General features: G+C 62.9%; 1 protein-coding gene across 1 annotated transcript in view; it reads right to left on the bottom strand.

The window, feature by feature from the left end:
- Positions 1-16,459, bottom strand: part of EFNA2 (ephrin A2) — a 42,202-nt gene extending 25,743 nt beyond the window's left edge. The window contains exon 1 of the mRNA XM_074164038.1: positions 16,338-16,459. Coding sequence (XP_074020139.1) covers positions 16,338-16,459 — 122 coding nt within the window. The remainder of the gene's footprint in view (positions 1-16,337) is intronic.
- Positions 16,460-20,502: the final 4,043 nt, after the last annotated feature.

The raw sequence follows: 20,502 nt of genomic DNA on the forward strand, positions 1-20,502 counted from the left end.
GGGCTGGGATGTGGGATCTGCTGGAGGCACTTTCCCATGGGAGCTGGAGGCTCCGGGCAGGTCGAGCCCGCTGGGGACGGGGGACGCCCGAGGTGGCCGAGCAGGCTGGGCAGGGACACGCGGCATCACAGGGAGGTGACGGCGGCGTAATCCCAGCGTAGGAACCGCTTCCAGCAGGGAAAGCCTGGGAAAGAAGAGGGATTGGGCCCAGGAGGAGATATTGAGTGCAGGGCTGCACCCCAAGCTCGGGGACAGCCCTGGCCACCGCAGAGGCCACCAGCCCTGGGGCTTCCTGCTCAGCCCCACTCTCCTCCCGATACCAGTGGCCTCCCAGTTCAGCGCTGGGGAGATGAATCCTGCCAGGGATGGCTCCTGTGGATGTCCCCGGGTAGATCTGCTTTATAGGGTCAGGGAGGAAGGAACCAGCACGGAGATATTTAAGCGGCGTTTTACTATCGGAAGAAAAAATTAGAGTCACAATATTAATTAGTCCTCAAAGCACTTTACGAACATTAACTAATTAAGCCTCCCAACCCCTCCGCGAGGTGGGAAAGGTATCATTGTCCTCCTTTTACAGCTGCAGAAAAATGAAGCGCGCAGAGGTGACGTGACTCACCCACGGCTGCTGCGAGCGGGGACCCCGAAATCCCCCCCACACACCCCAGAGCGGGACAGGACCCGGAAGCGCTGGGCACCATGAGCACCCCAAAGTCCCATCCCTCCCCCCCCGAGGGGGTCCCAGCACCCCGCTCCCCACCCAGGGCAAAGAGTGACCCGGAGGGGCAGGAGCCGGGACGTGCCGTGTCCCCGCACCCATCACGGCGGGGAGAGCCCCCGGCACCCGCCCCCGGGGGAAAACCCGCCGGAGCCCGGGGGCAAAGAGCTAAAATAGAAAATGCTGAGGGGTTTTATCGAAAGCACAAACGACCCCGCGCAGTTTAAAAGCGATTAGAGGCCCCGGCTGGGTTATCAACCGGTGTCTCAATCACGCAGCATCGATCCAGATAATAGCCGGCAATTGTTCAGATACAATATCATAAAGTCGCTTTAACTACAGCCATAAAGCTTCCCCCGCCTGCAGCACCGCCGGGCGCCCCCCGCACCGCCCCGGGGGCTCTCTCGGGATGGGGGGGGGGAAGGATGGCAAAGCCCCCACCCCACCGAGTGCCATAAGCACGTGCTGGGGTCCGAGCGTGGCCGAGGATGCTCCGTGCCGGAGTGTGAGGGAGCAGCCGGCCCCTCCGCAGGGAAGAGGCCGCCCAGTGGGGTCCCCTCCCCACGGCAGCCCCCCAGGGATGCCCCCCCAACTTCTGTACCGGGAGGGGACCCCAGGGGTCCCCTCAACACCCCTCCTGGGAGCCTGTGGCACACGGTGCCGGGCTTTGGGGAGCTCAAAGGCAGCTACTGAGATTCCCTGTTTCAAGTTTTAATCCGTGGGATTTACGGCAGTTTGGAGCAAAACGCACGGTGACAGCCCCAGCCCCCCAAATGGGGGTTGTGAAATCCCCCCCCCGGGGCGCCCGATCGCACAGTCCTGGGACCCCGCAGCACATCGGGGCGAGGGTCTTCCCACCGCAGCCCCCCAGCACCAGGGGGGGTTCCACGGCCCCACAGCAGCCAAAAATCACCGCCTCCGCTTTCCAGCTGGGGTTCGGTGGGGTTTTTGTCACCGGCAGCCCCTGCCCGCGCTGGAGAACGCCGCTTCCTCGCACGCCGCTTCCCACTGCTTAATGAGCACAAAATATTTCCATGTTGCCAATTACTTGGTTCGTTTGTGCTGCTGCAGGCAGCGCTGGCGCAGGGAAACCCCCCCCGGAGATGCCCAAACCCCCAGGGAGCAGGGGGAGCCCCGGCAGGGTCCCCCCAGCCCTTCCCAGGCCGAGCATCCCTATCCTGACCATCACCCCCAGCGCCCCCCCAGCCCCACGCCGTCAGAGCCGCCTTCGTTAGCAGCCGGCTAACGGCTTTCCCACGTCCCCAGCGTGACACCGACGCTGCTGCGGCGGGAAAGCGGGATTCCCGGGATTTACACCAGCCTTCGAGGATCTCGGTGAAGCCCCTCTGTTTTAAAAGACACGGCTCCCCCCAGGTTGGGCTCCTCGAGTCCCCACACCAACTGACAAACATCCTGGGGGGCCGGGGCTGCCATCACCCCGATGTGCCGGACCCCCCCGATGGGCAGAGACCCCATTTCCAGTTACCAGCCTGGGCTGAGCGTGAATTAAAAAGCACAATTAAACAGGCCACGAGGCCCATTTTGCCCCTCGGAGGCTGGGGGGGCCGCTCGCCCCAGGGGTGCGGATGCTCCCCAAGATCCAGCAGGATCCGGCCCCACCGGTGCCCGTACGGGCGGCGAGAGCCGGTCCGAGTCCAAATTAGCCCAGGGCAACCTCCGGCGCCTCACAGGGCTCCATCCCTGGGGAGCAGCTCAGCGGGGGCTGCTGGACCCGCACCCACCTTCGGAAACCCCCTTTTTGGCTCATCGGGGGGCTGAGCCCCCCCAGTTTCACTCTGCTGATTTACACCGGCAGAAGATGGTTTGGGGTCCAACCTGCTCCTGTTCCAGCGCTGCATCCCCTTCCAGCCCCTCGGGAGGAAACCCTGAGGGGCACCGCCAGCGTGTGCCGGACCCCGCGCCGGCCCGACCGGGTCCATCCCACCCCGGGGACCGATCTCCCTTTCCCTGGTGCCAGTCCCGGCAGGATTTACAATCGGGAGAGACCTCTCCCCTCGCTGCTGCTCAGCCATCGTTAGAAAAACATTAAACGGGGTCGGTCCCGGGGAACGGCGCTCCCTTCGCTGCAGCCACACCTGCGCCCATAAATCCTGCCTTAGGAGGCAGCCCGCGGCCGTGATTTATAGGGTGAAACCAACATTACAATGTTTAAGGGAAAAAAAAAAAAAAACCACACCAAAAACCCACCCAGCCGGGCTCCCCTCCCGCCACGGACGGGGTTCCCGGCGTCAACCGGGGACCGTTGGGTGACACCAGGGTTTTGCCCGCTCACGGGGCAGCGTGGGCCCCCCCCGGCGAAGGGCCGTGTCCGTGGGATGCCGTGATGAAGTTGGGCTCCGGCGCTGCCAAACAGGCTCGGCCGGGCCACGGACGCGGTTCTGAGCCACCGTGTCCCCACCGTGTCCCCAGACCGGCCTGGAAGGAGCTGGGGGGGCTACAGTCCGTCCTGGTGCCCCGGGTTCGGTGGACACGGAGGAGAAGGGGCTTTTGCTGCCACCGCCATCGCCACTCGCCGTGTTCATGGAGATGCTGGGGGACGCTCCGACTCCCGGCCGAAATTCCCAGCCCTTGGCGCGGTCGCGGAGCAGGAGGACACGGTGCTGGGAGAGCCAGGTCCTTCCTTCTCAATCCCTCCAGGCGCTCTACAGATATTAATTGCTTCGTTTCGCCTCTGGCGGCGATCCTCACCTTTGGAGCGGAGAAACTGAGGCTGGGAGGGGGGAAGCCATTTGTCTCCGTGTAACGAGCTGGAAACTGGATCCAGAGCTGACACCCAGCCCCGTTGTCTTAATGATGAGAGCATCCCGCCACCTCATCCAAAAGCTTTCTATTTTAAAAGACAACATTATGATTTATTGTTATTCATCAGCTTTGCAATGCTTTTCTGGAGTCCAGATTCCTGCTGCCGCCTGCGCCGGGCCCCCGGCACCCCCCAACCCACCCCACCCCCCACCCAGCGCTTCCCACCCGATGCCGAGAGCTCCGGGAAGGAGCCGCGGCAGAGAGTGAACAATGGGGATGGCGGCTGGGATGAGCCCGGATGGTCCGGAGGGAGAGACGGCGGTTGGGTGGCTGGACCTCGGAGCCACTGAGCCTGAGAACCAGCAAGGACAGGGATCACGGGCAGGGAAAAGCTGGGAACCACGGGCAGGGAGAGCTGGGAACCACAGGAACCACAGTCAGGGAGAGCCGGGAACTGTGGGCAGGGAAAAGCCGGGGACCCGGCCCTGGTCAGAGGTGAAGGGAATTGACGGTGATGAACATCAGGCACGGTGCCACCTCCAGAGTCCCGCCAGCAGAGGATGATCCCCATTCCCCATCCCCATCCTTGGTTTTAGCCTTTAATTCCACCCGCGGGCACGGCGGCGATGCCGGGGCCATGGCGCAGGGGACACGGCACCTCACGCGCCTGCCCGGCCCCGGCCAAACCAAGAGCTGCCAACCCCGGGCAACCCATCGGAGACGGTGCTGGACGGGGACGGCAGCCAAAAGCCATTTCTATTCCCGACGGCGGTTTGGATTCTCCATTGGAAACCAGACCGGGAGCACCATTTTGACCAGCGTTTGCGGCTGGTGCCAGAATCACCGCATCCGACAGCGGTTGTACAACCGCAACACGGTGCCGGTGGCAGCAGGACAGTCACCCCCAGCCCTGGGGACACGGCACAGCCTGGCAGGTTCTCCGGGGGGTCCGGAGCTGGGGGGGGGCGGCGCTCTTCATCACCCGGCATGAAGGACCTCGGGAAACTCAGGGAAAGAGCTTGGAGAATCTCCAAGACGGACACTGCGCCCCAAAGCACGAGGAGATAAGAACCTGCAGCGTTCAGGGTAACAATAATTTCCCCAAATAAAGGATTTCAGAGCCCACCCTGCCCTCACTGATGTCCCAAACAACCCAGCGCCTTGCATGGGGAGGGGACGGGGGACAGCCCCCACCCCAAAATGGGGACCCCGGGAGCAGGGCAGGCCAACAGACACCGCGGGGAGAAGGAAACGCAGTTACAGGATTTGTGCAGGTTTTTTTTTAAATGAAGGAAAATGGTGGAAGGGCACGAGAAAGAGGAGCCGGGATAAAAACCAAAGGAAGATGCTGTGGGGAGAGGGAAGCGGGGGGGGGACAGGAGGCGATTCCCCTCTCCCCCCATGGGACGGGTGCCACGGGGGGCACGCAGCCGCTCGAGGGACCCCAGGACACTTCTGCCCCCGTGAAAATCCCAGCGGGGCGATTCCCCCAAGGCAGAGCCCCCCTGCCCTCCCGCCAGCCCCACACCCCCCGGCTTTCCGGGGGGGGACACAAATCAATCCAGGCTGACCCATGGGAGACTACTGGGAGGGCAGCGAGGGGCGACCGCAGCCCCCGAGAGGCTCCGTCGGGATTTGATGCCCCGACACCAAGGAGGGGTCCGGGACCACTCGACGCCCCCCCCCGCCTCCGAGTTTTCCAGCAGAACAATGGGGAATTTCGGCAAACACCCAAATACCAAACACCGGGAGGGAAACCCTTCAGGGGAGCATCGTCCCCGGCAGCATCTCCCCCACCTCCAGCCCCCCGGCTCCGCTCAGCAGCGCCGCGGCCGTGCCCGGGATTTGTCCCAGGTTTATGAGAAGCCCCTTTCCCAAGGGCCAGCTCAGACTCCGGCAGCTCCGGGGCCGGCAAATGGTCTTGGTAAAAAAAAAAAAAAAAAAACCACAAAAAACCCCCAAAATTTGCAGTAGAAAGGCAAGAGGAAGCGTGGGTTCACAAGGCACCAAGGAGCATTGGTGCCATGGGAAACGGGAATTCAAGCTGGAAGGCTCGAATGCAGAAAAAGCCGATATTCCTGGTGGGAAGGGGGAGAGGAGGCTGATAAAGAATCGTGAAATCGTTCTGGTTGGAAGAGAGTTTTTAAGACCATCAAGCCCAGCCCTTAACCTGGAACAATTAAAGGTTCCCTTTAATTTCAGGGCAAGGGGAAAATAACAGTTTAGCGAACGGTTATGTATTCTTTTAAAATACCCTACATTTTCAAAACAAGGCTGAAATAAAGTGTCTGCCCCAGAACTGGGGGTCCTTTCATCAGACGCAGCCCCGACAGACACACAGAGAGGGGACGGACAGACGGACACGGCCCCGACCCTCCACGGGCACCTGGGGATGGGGCACCCGCGCCGCAGCATCGCTCCCGTGTCCCGACGCCGCCGGGGGCTGGACCAGCACCCTCCCAAGCACATCGGGTGGGACATGGGACATCGGCTCCCCGGCCGGGTACCCCCCACCCGCCATCCCGGGGAGGGGGGCTCTGCCCCGTGTTTTTCCACTCAATTTCCTCCCTGAGCCGGCAGGAGCTAAATCCCTCTGCCGAGGCAAGCGGCTGGAACGGCAGGGCCAGCGGTGCCAAGTTTAATAAGCAACCCTGATCGAGAAACCAGATAATAATTGGGATTATCGAGCTGGCTGGGAAAAGAGCTTCCCGGGCTCCTGACGGCCCCTGGCAGCCGCTTCGGGCTGCTCCTGGCCACCCCACACCCGGCACGGGGTGGCCACGGCACCGGCGGGGCCACCAGCAGGCCTGGGACGGCTGCTGGGCACAGCGGGGCCGGGTCACTGCTGGGGAGCAGCATTAATTAATTTATAAAATTAATTTTTTCATATTAAAAAGAAAAAAAAGGAAAAAAAGCCAAAACAAACAAACAAACAAAAAAATCCCTTTTTGGATGCACCAGCGGTACCTGCAGCACAAGGGACTCGGCCACCACCCTCACCCTGTGTCCCCCACGTCCTGGGGACCCCAGCTCCATCCCCACTTCCGCAGAGCATCCCTGTATCCCGGCTCGGAGCGGGGGGGCTGAGGGTGCCACCGCCGTCCCAGCGCCCGCGGCTGCAAAAAGCTCCTCAGCCGCCGAAATAATCCCGTCGCGGTTGGATTTTGTGCAGGGCGCGAGGTCCAGGGGCTTTTTTTTCTCGGCGGAAACAGGATTGGAAAAAAGGAAGAATTGGGATTTTTCAAGTTCTCTACAGGGTCAGGCTCGGCTGATTTTATTTTACTGCAAATATAAATAGGGCTTTTTAAAAGTGAAAAAAAAAAAAAAAAAAAAAGAAAAAAAATAATCAAGCCAGTCTAAATAAAAACCCACTAGAAGACACAGTAAGAAATCCTGCTGGAGGACAGGCAGAAATAGCTGTAGCCGGGCTGAGTGCTCAGAAATATTTGTATTTGCTGTCTAAACACTTTATCTGTTTCCTAGCACATGGGAGAGTTTTGCTCTCCGTGTAATGTTAAAGAGGGAAAAAAAAAAAAATAAACCAATACAAATAATTTCTCCTCTTCTGCAGGAAAAATAAATAAATAAATAAATGTTTAAAAATCCTACAAAACTTGGTTGCAGACACACACCAGGGGAAACAGCAAATATTTCCACGGATCTGGAAATCACAGAGAGAGGGGGAACCCATCCAGGGGCAGCGGGAGGAGGAAGGGGCCGAGGGATCCGAGGGGTCTCTCCCGCCTCCAGCCCTTACCGACCCCCCCGCTGCAATTTATTCGCCTTTTTGCCGGCGCCGGCGGCCCCGGGGCACGGAGCCAGGGGAGGAGATTTACCTTTGGTACGAAAGAGCCGAAATCCAAAGTTTAATTCTTGGGGGGGGTTTCAGGGCTGCGCGGGGAAAGGAGCTTAAATAAAAGCACGTTCCTGTGTTCAAATAAAATTAAAAAAAAAAGTATCGAGTGATGGTTTTAAACTCTGCGGATCTTGGTAATGCTTCGGCGGTGGGAATTCTGGTGGGTGGTGGGAATATCGGTGGGCGGTGGGAATACCGACAGGTGGTGGGAATAACAACGGGTAGTGGGAATACCGACGGGCAGCGGGAATAACGGTGGATAATGGGAACACCGGTGGTGCCGGTGCGGATGCTGCGGATGCTGCTGCATCCCGGGGGACCAAGCGGCACCAGGTCCAGGACCAACCCTGCACCAACACCGGGCTCACAGCTGCCGGAAAAAAAAAAACAACATGGAAAATCCCACAAACGCAGAGCAAGGCCGTGGAGAGGGGAAAAGGCCAAGAAAAGCAGAAAATTTGGAAGGTCAGGGTGAGCTCACGTGCCGACGGCTGCATCCCACGGGATCCCCTGCACTGCCCCATGGCAGCCCCCCCGGGACGTGGCTGGGCTCCGTGGCCACCCCTCGCCCAACGGTGGCACCGCTCGATGCTCCGCTCCCACGGCCGGGGCTCGGGAAGGAAATACGGGACGAGGGGAAAAATGTAAAAGAGGTAGGAATAAAATAAATAAATAAATAACGAAATCTTAACCCCGGTTCCTGTCCGCATCCCTCTCCCTCCATTAATCGGAGGGAAACGTCGAGTGGAGCCGAGCAGGGCTCGGGAGCGGGGGTCTCGCTGGCCCCGGCACCAATTGGCTTCACCGGAGGCGAGGAGACATCGATGGCCGCGCTTCGTGGCACTCGCATCACTGCCGGGGACGGGGCAGAGCACCGGGGACCCCACCGCCACCAGCCCCACCGTGCGGGCAAGTGGGGGGCACTGGGGAGCCCCGGCCTCACCCCGACCCCCCCCAGCCCCAGGATCCCTCACCCAGCGCCCCCCACCCAGTCCTGCCCCAGGCTGGTCCCCGATGAGGTGACACCTGGGTGAGACCCTTTGGGGTCCCCTGCCCCCCAGGGCCATCCCAAGCTGCGGCTGGCAACCGGGGGGAGGGGGGGGGGAGGCTGGCCAGGACAGAGGGGGTGACCCCAAAACTCCCACCAGCCCAGGCTGGGGCTCGACTCCAGCATCTCGTGTGTCTTTGCACTTCCATCGGCTCAGAGGGGCTCAGTCCCCTCGCCGCCCCCAAGGTCGTTCCCCATCTTCGTTATTATTCCAGGAAGCAAATTTCCCTCCTTTGTTTCATTTTTCCCCCACTGATGCTGCTTTGACCGCCTCGTCCCCCTCTGAAGTTTGGGATCCTCCCACGCCCCCCCAGCCCGGCGCGGGGGGACAAAGCCCAGCTTCAATGGGAGCGGGGTGCTGGGCCAGGCGGAGGCGGGTGTTTTCCCAATCCCTTCGGAGAAGGATCCCTTTTTTTCAGGCACTACCCCCCCACCTCCCCCCATCACGCCTGCGGCGTCACCATCCGGCACACGGAGGAGCCGCATCGGCCACCGCAGCCTCGTGCCCGCGGTGCCACTCCGGCCTGGGGGACACAGCTGGGATCTGAGAAACGGAGACACCAAACTCCTGCTCCTCACCCCGGGGGGGGCCAGGATCCTCCATCCTGCCCAGCTCCCTCCGGTCAAAGCTCCGGAACCCCTGGCCCGGCTGTCCCCGAGGGATGGGACATGGTCAGGGATGGGACAGGCGACACGGAGCAGGATTTGTCCCATCAAGTCAAGGGATAAGCTTCGAGGGTCCCTGGTTTTGGCACCTATTGCCAAAAGGACAGACGTGCCCCCAGGGTCAGACACCCCCCTGCAGACGGGGGCTGGTAGAGCGGGGTCACACCGGAGGGGACATCGAGATCGTGCTCCTGGGGTCCCGCACCGGAGCCACCTCGGCAAACCCAGTGGGGTTTTCACCCCTCCGTGGCTGTCACCACATTCTGGGTTCAAAAACGGGGCTTTCGGCAAAGCCCTCGGGTCCCCGGTCACCCTTTGGGACGCAGCCCCCGGCCGGCAATTCCAGCACCGCGGCTCCGGCCAAGGGAGCCCGGATCTCCCACCGCTGGTGCCAAAGAGCCAGACCCAACCACCGTCCCCGGGAGGGTCCGGGGACCCCACGGTCATCCCCAGGAGGATGCGGGGACCCCACCACCCACTGCCCGCTCCCTGCCAGGCTGCCTGCCATCACCCCCCCCCACAGCCCACCCCACAGCCTCCCTGGCTCGGCTTTTGAGTAAGGAGCCTCATTAAGAGGTAATTAGCTCTCGAACAATGGGAAGCTATTTAGCAGCCCAGCCACAGCAGCACCAACAAGCAAAGGGGGAGAGGAGGGAGGGGGGAAAAATAAATAAATAACAACACTCTGACCGCCCAGGAACAAGCTGGGACACGCTGTGCCGGGTGGCAGCACCCTGCCCGGACGGTGGCACGGCACGGCACTAGCCAAAGGGGCTCGCTCCCCCCTGCCCCGCTCTCAGCCTCGTCCCTTCCCAGCTCTCCTGATGGGGGGGAACCAGCCCCGGTGCCTCGCGTGGGCTGGAGGTGGCCAAATGGACCCCGTGGGGGCTGCCACGCTGGTGGCACCCGGTGGGGACAGCGGTGGGGACGGCGGTGGGGACCCCAAGGCCGGTGACGAACTGCTGGCAAAGCGTTCGCACCCGGAGAAAACACCCCCCAGGAAAACACAGCCCCTGTTTTGGGGGTGTCCCCGGCTTCAGAGACGCCTCCCGAGTTCATTTGGCAAAGGCCAAAGTGTCGGCGGTGGCCACCTGCTCCCCCCTGGCCCCCCCCGGGCTCCGCACCCCTTCGCCGCCGCTGCAGCTCGGACCCCAGCGGTGCCGGCGCCGGGGAAAACGCCGCTTCCCCCCACCCTCAGCGGGGCAAAACCGGGGTTGGTCCCGGTTTGGTGACGATGCTCTGACCGTGGGAAAATGGCCGGGCTCGGGGCTGGGGCACGTCGGGCTCCGGAGGGGAAAACCACTTAAACTCCTCTTTGGGGCCGAAGGTAACGACGCCAAGACCCGCTCGCCTTCCCTAAATCCCGTGAAATCCCGTGAAACAGGGGGAGAGCTCTGCCCGGGTTGGGGAACAACCCCCGGGATCAAAACGCAGCCTCGAAAAATGGTGATCAACACCTAACACAAAAGAGCCGAAATTTTCACCATCAGGAGCGAGGAGCTATTTAGGGAACAATTGCTGCAATTTTACCCACAACCCGGCAGATGAACCTCCTCAAAGGGCTCGCAGGTACGGGCACAGCGAGCCACGGCGGGGGCCGGGGGCGCACCTGGACGGACGGACAGACGGACGGACAGACGGATGGACGGCGAGGTCAGGCCCGGGCGTCCAGATCTCTGGGTAGAGATGGGTAAAAACAACCCGATTCCTACCCCCCAGCCCCAAAAATAAGTATTCCATGGGTCTGTACCACAGGACGGTCACGGACACGCGCCTTCCCACCCCCGGGGGGGGGCCTTTGGGCATCTCCGTTATTGAGGGGTGTGTGTAAAGTGTACATATGTGCATATATATATATATACACACACACACAGAAATATATACATATGAAATCGTACTTTTAAAGCTCTCTCCTCCGCACCCGTCTCTCTCCCACCCTCTTTGTGCCCCCCTCCCCACGCTGTGCCGGGGTGGGGGGTACCAGGGAGCCGTGCCCCGCCGGCAGCCCCCCCAGCCCGTCCTCGCATTAGGATGCGGCTCATGGCCGGCATTTGGATACCAAATGTGCGACCAGCAGGGAATGTAATTGCGGTCCCTCGGAAGGGGACAGGCAGCGAGACAAGAGACGGGCAGGGAAAGAAAAATCTTGTCAGGGAACGCCGGACCCGTCGGTGTCTGCTCTCCATTAACCGCGCTCGCCGCAGCCCTGGGCTGGTGGAGAATAGCTAACAGGGCTTAACGGGCTGGAAAAGAGGGGTGGGGAGGGCTGGGAATGATCTCAGCACAAAGGGAGAGAAGGGAACAGATGAAAACTAAAAGAGCAGTAATTGCGCAGGATGCAGGAGGGGGCCGAGCGCCGGCACACACACACACACACACACCCCCAACCACCCCCCCGGCACCCCAAACCCGGTGACACGGGAACCACCCCAAGTGCCAGAGTTAAAATTCACGTTAAAATGGCCCGGTGGAGAGGGGGGGGACGGGACGGGGGGGGTGATTCTTGCAGGGGGTGGCGCAGACCCTCTGCAGGGTGGGTGGGTGCGATGCCGAGGGGAGCGGGGAGGGGTTGATGGATACGGGGAGTCGACCCCCAAGGTCCCAGCCCCGGAGGGAGCCGGGACACGGAGGTTTTGGCAACCAGCTCCATGGAAGGGCCAGCACCAAACCCGCCCTGGCGTGGGTGGGCACGTCCAGCGCCGGGCACGCTGCCCCCCGAGCCGAGCCTTCCCGCTCGGCCTCCCCCCCCACTCCCCTCGCCAGCACCAAATTCCCCTGGAAAAACACAAAGGTGAGTTGTCTCGGCCGCCTCGAAGGAGAGGTGGCACACACGGGCTGCCACCCTCCTGGCCACAAGCCCTCCCGACCCACAGGCCGGCAAGTTCACCCCAGCAGTGGCCAGTCAGGGCTTCCCCCCCCCCCCCCGGCCCCGAGCCCCCGGACAAAGCACCGTCGGGCATCGGGGAGAGACGGGAACACGGGAGAAAAGGGGTTCAACAGCCGATGGGCCGGGGAGCACAACCCAGACCCCCACTCCCCCCCCCAGGATGCGTCCCCGTCACCCCAGCTCCACCATCCCCGCGGCAGGGACCCCTCGCCCGCTGCCGAAGGGGAGAGGGTGCACAAAAGGAGCCCCCCCGAAAGTCCTGCTCTGCCGTTGCCGTGTCCCCGAGCATCGCCTGGGCTCCCGCCAGCCGCGGCAAATCCCCCTGGTGAGAAACCATTTCTCCGGCTTCCCGAGCCCGGGATTGGGGAGTGCAGGGGAGCAGAACAGAAATCCCAGCTGTGCTCACAAACCAAAGGGAAAAAAAAAAAAGAGAAGAAATAAAAAAAAAAAAAAAAAAAAAAGAGAGAAAGAATCAGAAAATAAGCCTTCCAAGGCAGAGAAATGACTTCACAGTTAAATATAGGCCACGGGTAAAATCTAGACCATTTACAGCATTTGTATCTCCACTGTAAACAGAGGGAGGAAAATACCTAATACTTTGCACATTTCCCCCTCCGTAGATACGGAGACACGGCCGCGGGAACGGCGCTCGGCTGCAGGAACACTCTCACCCTGGAATCGCTGTAACCTGCCCGCTACCGAGCTGCGGGGAACGAAAACCAACCTCACACCCTCCCTCCCTCCCTCCCTCCCTCCGTGGCCTTCCAGAGGTTTCTCCAGCCGCAGCCCCGAGGCCACGGGTCGGGGGGTCCCGGGATCGGGGACCCTCCGAGGATGGGTCGCTCCTTCCCACGGAATGTTTTTCCCCCCCATAGTGTGGAGGTTCCCCAGATTTTTTGCCATTTTGTAGAGCACCGGAGGCGCTCGGTGCAGACCCCGCTGCAGAGCGAGGGGGACGGAGCCGGGGACCCCCACCCGCCCGGGCGATGCCGTCCCGACGGTGGATGCTCCTGGATGCCCCGTGGTGCCTCTCGCCGGGTCCAGGGGCTCCAAACCCACCCAAGGACCCGCCGGGGGAGCAGCTCCCGGGCCACCACCAGGAACCACGAAGCCACCACGCGGTCCCCAAAGACCCCATGGAGGAAGAGCCCTGCTCCGTCCGGACCCCCGGACCCGGTGAGCGCCCTGCGGAGCTCTTGTCCCCACGGTCTCATCCACGGTCCCGTGGCCCTGGACACACGGCACCTCCACCAGGGCCAGCCCCGGCCGGGCTCGGCCACCGCATCCCGGGGAGGTGAAACAGCGTCGCTGCGTCCGGACGTGCTGGAGAGCAAAATTCCACAGTTACGGGCGGGGGAACGGAGAGAGCGCAGGATTGTGCAGAGACACGTCCTTCCTCCTGTGGCTACTTCCAGGACAACCCAGGAGTCACAGCCAGCAAAGCCCGGGCAACCTTTGCCAAACACACGCTTTACAAAAACCATTTGGAGAAAAAAAAAAAAAAAGAAAAAGGGAAAAAAAAAAAGCAACCTGTAAATCCACGGCGAGCGGATAAATATCTCCACAGAATGGGGAAATTGCAGCATCCCGTGGTACCACTTATTTTTAATTTAGACCCAATTATGAAATATAGAATTATTCTAATCTGAGCAAATCATGTTGACCATGAGATTTATTACTGTCTTTTACAAAATATAGATTGTAACATAAACCCGAAGGAAAATATTTATCGCCAGCTCAGGTACGTGGGTTCAAACAAACACCGGGTATTTTAACCTTTTTTTTTTTCTCCTCTCTCCTCTTGTTTTTTTTAAAATCCCTTTTGATTTCCTTCTTATTAACTGAGATGGTAGGGGGGAAAAAAGAAGGAAAACAAGGGCCCAGAAAAAGCACATATACGTTGTTCTTAATTTTTAAGGATGAGATAGTCTTCCAGTAACTCCAGAGACAGAGGAAATAAAACCACCGCTGGGTTCAAAAAAGGGAAAATAAGCAGAAAACTCAATGGCAATTTCTATATTTGCAACATCTAATAAATTGCCTTCGATCCCCAGAGCCGGGGGTGCAGGTGGGGAGCGATCGGCACCGGGGGGACGGCGACACGGGGCGCTCCCACGTTGGGGAAATGTGGGTCACATCCCGGCGCTGCGGACGTGCCGGCAGAACCCACCAGCCATTGTCTGCTCTTCCCTCCCAGCCCCTCGCACTTCCTCTGCCCTATTTTATTTCCCCCTCGCCCTCGAAAATATTTTCCCCTGCCAACGTCAGATTTAGGGGAAAAAAAAATAAAATATATATCTATATGTAATAATGAGCCACCACCGATTCCCGAGGATAAATTCCCTGCTGCCTTCTCCGCGGCGTCCATCCCGGCGCGTACGAGGGGGCGATGGGGCCGAGCCGAAGCCACCACCGAAGCCACCACCGACACCAGGTCCCACGCTGGCACCCGGGACGCCCGTCACCCAAGGACCAGGGGTCACTTTTGGCGACGGGCACCGCCGAAGGGACCCTTGGGTGCCCAATCTCAGCCGCGGCCCCGGCCGCTCGGCGATGCCGCCCTCGTCTCCGGCGGCCGGGATGCCGGGGTTTGGCCCGGGGTGGCGGGGGGGGAGCCCCTCGCACACGTTTGGCATTTGGGAGAACAAAAGAGAAGAGCCCGAAGAGTGGGAGCTGGGGAGGACCAGGAGCTGTAACCAAAAACTTTGCAATGGGCAAAAAAAAAAAAAGAAAAAAAAAAAAAAAGAAAAAAGCAGCAATCCCTGCCTCTTACAATCCCCCACAAAAATGTGAGGGAGATAATAAAATCCATATGCACGGCAGGCGGCCCGCGGCGAAGGCACCGCCGCGCACAAAAGCACGGGCTCGCCCCGATTTCCCAATTTCGGGGTGGTGCGAGGGGCACGGGGACGAGGCGGGGGGTGATGGCGCCCGGCCGGTTCCCCCGCGGGGGCACGCGGTGGCCAAAGGCCGATGGTCACATCCCACCGGCTGCGGGTACCAGCAGCCATCCGCCGAAAGGCAGCCGGGAACTTCAACGAACTGCGATGGTGTCACCGGGATGCGGCTGGGAGAGGAGAAGGCGCCACCGGGGTCCCCTCCCGGCCGGGGGAGCCACCTGGCCGGCAGCCCCAGCTCCAGGGCCAGCCGGGGACAAGGTGGCCAGGCCACGCTGCCACCCCCACGGGGGACACAGAAACACCCGTTTTACCCGGCCCGGACCCGAGGGCTGCGGGCGCAGCGGCACCCACCGCAGAAGTGACCCCGAGCATCGCCACGCCACCCCCCACCAGCTCAGCGGGGGACGCTGCCGGGGCCGGATGAACTTCAGTTAATTGGGGAGGGGGGAAATACGGCTTTGCTGGGTAGTTTTTGATTTTTTTTTTTTTTTTTTTTTGGTCTTTTCCAAGAATCCCCACAAATGGCCCCGTCGGGTTCGTATCCGAGGGGAAGAAGGGGGTGGGAGGCCCCGGGGAGGGTGGGGGGGGGTGGATCCCAGGCACCTGAGCCGGGAACAGAATTCCCCCGCGCTCCAAACTCCTCTCCAACAGTTTTTGGTTCCTCAGAATTCCCAACAAAGAAACATAACAGGAATGAAACTCTGGCCGGAAAAAAAAAAAAAAAAAAAAAAATCAAACACCTATAAAAATGGATGCTTGGGGAAAAAAAAAAAAAAAAGAAAAAAATTAACAAAAAATTTAAATTCAAAGACCGACCTGAGAAACGAACCCAACCGGCAGCGACCGCTCCCCCACGGCGAAATAAAAGGGGGAGCAGCGGCCCCGCACCCGGCCCCCACCAGCCCGTTTTGCCGTTTCACCCCCAAATCGTTATTCTCCACCCCCCCGCGGCCGCCGCCGGCAGCAGCCGCCGCCTCCGGGCGGATCCGGGGGGGAGTTCGCAGCACCTTCGCCGAGCCCCCCCCCGGGAGAGGGACCGGGGGACCCGACGGTACCGGCGGGGAGGAGGAACTTGAACTTCCCCGAAGTTGGGCGCGGAGGGGCTGGGGGGGCCCCGCCGTCCCGCTCCCCCCCCATCCTCCGCCGCCGCCTCCCGTGGACCGCGACCCGCCCGCCGCCGGTGCTCCCGGGGCTGCCGCAGCCCCCGGGGGTGCCCCCCTCGGCCCCGGGAGAACTTTGGGGGGCAGCCGGAGGGGGCAGCGCCGGCGGAGAGGCACCGCGGGGGACCCGCGCCGAGCCCCGGGGGCCGTTTACCGGAGCATCCCGGGGGCTGGATCCCGGGACCCGATCCGCCTGTCACCGACCGGGCGGGCGGCCGCGGGCTCACCGGGGTGCGGGGGGGGGGGGGGGGGGGGGGGAAGGGAATAAAGCCTAAAACTTGGGCGTCGCTGCAGCCCGGCCCCCGCCGCCCCGGTCCCGGTCCCCGCCGCCCCCGGCCTCACCTGGGGTTGCTCCCGTTCCAGTAGACGGCGTACCGATCCGAGATAACTTTCCCGGTCTCGTCGGTCCAGACGCAGACGCCGAGGAGCGCGGCGAGCAGCGCGGCCGCCTCCCAGCGCACCATCGTCCCGGGCGGCGGCGGGCGCGGCTCCGGCCGCTTCAGGGGGCGGCGGGGCGGCGGCGGCGGCGGCCGGCGGAGCCCTGGGGCCGGCGGCGGGCGGCGGCGGGCGGGCGGCCAGCCCTCACCATCGCCCGCGGCCCCGGGCGCCGTCAGCGGGGAAAGTTGGGGGCGGCCGCGGTGCGGCGGCGCCGGGGCAGCCGCATCCCGCGCCCGGGCGGCGGGGACCGGCCGGTTCCCGCGGCGCCCCGGTACCGGGAACCTCCCCACCACCACCACCACCACCACCACCACCCCCGCCGAACTTCGGCCAAGTTCCTCCGGGCGGCGCCGCCGCCTCCGCCCGGTACCGGAACCCCCCGGTGCTGCTCCCCCGCACCGGCGGGAGGGGAGCGGGGACGGTGCGGGCTCGGCCCCAGGCCCCCCCCGCGCGGGTTCCTCCGCCGCGGGGACACCGGAGAGACAAAGGCCGGGCCGGGGAGGCCGCTGCTCCCTCAGTGCCGCCGCGCCATGCTGCGCCCGCCGCCCGCGCCCCCCGCCCCGCCCCGCCCCGCCCCGCGCCGGCCCCGCCCCCGCCCCGCGCCGGCCCCGCCCCGCCCCGCGCCGGCCCCGCCCCCGCCCCGCGCCGGCCCCGCCCCCGCCGCCGCCTCTGACACATTGTTGCCACCGGCGGCCGCCGCGCGCGCGCCCGGCCCGCTCCCAGGGCGGGGCCCCGCGCGCCACCGCGGCCCCGCCTCTGCGGGGGGGGGGGACGGGGGAGGGAAACGGGCACCGGGGGGACGTTGGGCGGGCACCGGGGGGTGGGGGGGGTCCTGGAAAGCGGGGGGGGGCTCACAGCGGGAGGGCGGAGGGGACCATTGGAAAGGGGGGGTCACAGCGGGAGGGCGGAGGGGACCATCGGAAAGGGGGGGTCACAGCGGGAGGGCGGGGGTCCCTCTGCAAAGGCGGGGGGGGGTCGCACCGGGAGAGACCTTTGCAACGGGGATGTCACACCGGGAGAGCGGGGGGACCTTGGGAAAAGGGGGGGGTCGCACCGGAAGGGCAGAGGGTCCTTCTGCAAAGGGGGGGGTCGCACCGGGAGGGACCTTTGCAAAGCGGTGGGAGGTCACACCGGGAGGGCGGGGGGATCCCTTTGCAAATGGGGGGGGGGTCACACCAGGAGGGTGTGGGGGTCCCTTTGCAAGGGGCGGGGGGAGGTTCTGCACTGGGGGTGCAGCGCACGATGGGGGAGGTTTGGGGGGGGGTCTTTCCCTAGGGGACGGGAAGGGCTCAGGGGGGTGTGAGGGTGCACGGGGGGGTTGGGGTTGCTTTGGGGGGGGGGGGGGGGTTGCAGAGTGGGGGGGTCCTTTGGGAAGGGGCAGCCGGGGGCTCACACCACGGGGGACAGGGACGTGTCCTGCGGCCGGGGCATGGCCAAGGGCAGGGCCGGAGCAGCCAGACACCGGGGGGGGGGGACACACACAGCACAGCCCCCCCACCCCCCCTCCATGCATAAACATTTTGTCACCTCCGATCCAGGGATAAAATTAAACGATAATTTGCATTAACGTCTCGCTTTCCTTTGGCCAGCGCCGGGAAAACGCTGATGTCAACAACACGGCACCGGGGGGGGGGGGGGGGGGAGACACCCGGGGGGGCACAGCCAACCCCGGCCCCGCGTCCTCGCCAGCCAGGGCCACCACGTGCCACCGCCCTCGCGACGGCCACCGCGCTCTGCCGCGGCACCGGGGAGGATGGACGGACGGACGGATGGACGGAGCTCCACCGGGGAACGCGGCCGGGCGGGAAGAGCCGGTGGGATTTCCGGCTGCCGGTGAGCTGCCCGGCCACGGCACGGGGAGACACGTCCCCGAGCGAGGACACCACATCCAGGACCGAGGATGCCCTTCTCGGGCTTCCCGGGAAGGCTGGTACTCGCTGGGGCAGGACCCCAGCCCCCCCCCCCGGGCCCCCCCCAGAGTTCAGAAAACTCCATTCAGGAGCGGCCGTTGGTGCCCGGGGATGGGCAGACACGGGTGGACCCCGAGCCCTCCTCCTCGTCACCACGGCGGGTCCCTCCCCGGGTGTTTTTTTGGCCACCGAGGTGTCCCCGGAGCTCCTCGGGATGCAAACCCGCATCCAGTTGGATTCATGGAGGCGCCCGTTGGAGTCGCCGGGAGCGAGCGGCCGAGGCGTTTCCCCGCATCCCGCTCCCTCCCTCTCTCTCCGCCTCAGCATCCCGGTATCCGTGTCAATCTCTCTCCCTCTCGTCTGCTCTTAGTTCCGAGTCCGGCAGCGCCAAAAGGCAGGGAGAGGCCCCTCGTGAAACACCTCCCCTGTGTCCGTGGGGGAGAAATGAGTGACGGATCACCGGCGTCGTTATCTATTTAGCAAAAATCTATTTTGAAAAACCCCGTGAACGGTGCCCGCCCCCCAAAAAAACCCCAAAAAACCAAACAAAACCAAAACAAAAAAACCCAAAAGCAAAACAAATAAAGGCAGAAATTATTTTGGAATAAGGCTGCGGGGGCGTCCCCCCCCGCGCATCCCCCTCCTCATCCCCCTCCTCATCCTCCCCCACAAGGTTACCCCCCTCCCTTCAGCCCACCCCCGACGAGAGGTTTCTCTACCGAAGCCTCCCCCGGCCGGGGAAGCTCTCATGAACCCCTCCCCTTCTCCATCACCTTTATTTGTTTTCATTTATCAAGCCAAGCCGAGCCACTAAAAGCCTTTCCGGGCACCTGGACGGGGCCAGCGGGGGTCCCTCCCCGGCACGTGGCTGGGGACGGCGAAGGGAGCCCCCGGCCAAGCAGTACAGCCCTGGGGGGGGGCGACCTCCAGAGGTGACCTCCAGAGAGGACCCCCATCTCGGCAGCGATGGAGCCTCCGCCGCCCACCACGGGGCTGTTCCAGGATTTGAAGCCCCCGATGCCGGACCATCGATGGGAAAACCTTCCCAGGGATGCTGGGAGAAGCGTTTGTGGGATGGGCCCTGCTGGAAGAGGGGGACCTCGACCCAGCCCACCCACCACGGGGTTCCTGAGGTTGGGGTTCCGTCTGGTTTGCTCACGGCGAGGGTCGTGCTGGGGAACCCCCGCGCCGGGGGCTTCGGCTGCGCTCCAAAACCGAAGGCAAACATCCCGAAGGAGTAACCCGGGATAAGCTCCCTAATAACCCCGCTTGAGGTGCCCCTCGGCCCCCGAGGGGGTCTGACGTGGTTCTCCTGGGGGTACCGGGGGGTGCCCAGCGGGAGCGGGACCACCAGCAGAGGCCAAGCACGTGTCCCCCGCTGCCAAACCAGCGCGGGAGCTGCCGGGGAACTGGTTCCCGCTCCCCGAGGCTGAACCTCCCCGCAGCGGGATGGCGGCTGCCGGCAGGAGACTCGCAAATGCCAGTTAAGATCAAAAAAAAACCAAAACCCTTAAATTTCAAACGTAAGTGAGAAAGGCAAAAGCGGGAAGGGAGCACGGCGGCTCCTCACCGGGCACCTGGAAAAGGAGGAGACCGGGGGGATCCATGGGGGCTCAGGAGAGGACGGGAATCCCAGCCCGGCTCAGGCCACGGCATCGAGGGACTGAGCCGGATTTTCCATAACCTCCCGATCACTCCCAGGTCTGGACTGGGGACAGGCCGTTACTCCCTCCCTCCCCCCCCCCAAACCACAAGGCGAGCTCAGGGCTGGGCTCCCCCAACACCCCCAACCTCCAGATTTTTCCCCATTTGGCCTCATTTAGGCTGATGAATTGTTCCATCACTGGTGGCAGGGATGTCGGGGACACCGGCTGCCCCCAGCTCCAGCCACCCAGTGGGGACACAGCCTGTGAGACACCCCCTGGCCCCCCCCGGCTCCTCCCTGCAAACTTCCGAGCCCTCTCCTGGTCCGGGCTCCCGGCTGGAGTGTGGGATGCAGCCGGCAGGGAGCTGCCACCCCCCCCATGCCATCCGTGTCCCTTCTCCCAGGCACCCGGCACTCGGGCTGTGGAAAGAAAAGGTCACAAGAATATTTTAACCCAATTTAAGAAAAAAAAAAAAAAAAAAAAAAAAAAGGTCTTTTACCCCAGCTTTGTTCT

Source organism: Numenius arquata, chromosome 25, assembly GCF_964106895.1.
Source record: "Numenius arquata chromosome 25, bNumArq3.hap1.1, whole genome shotgun sequence".
Taxonomy (NCBI): Eukaryota; Metazoa; Chordata; class Aves; order Charadriiformes; family Scolopacidae; genus Numenius; species Numenius arquata.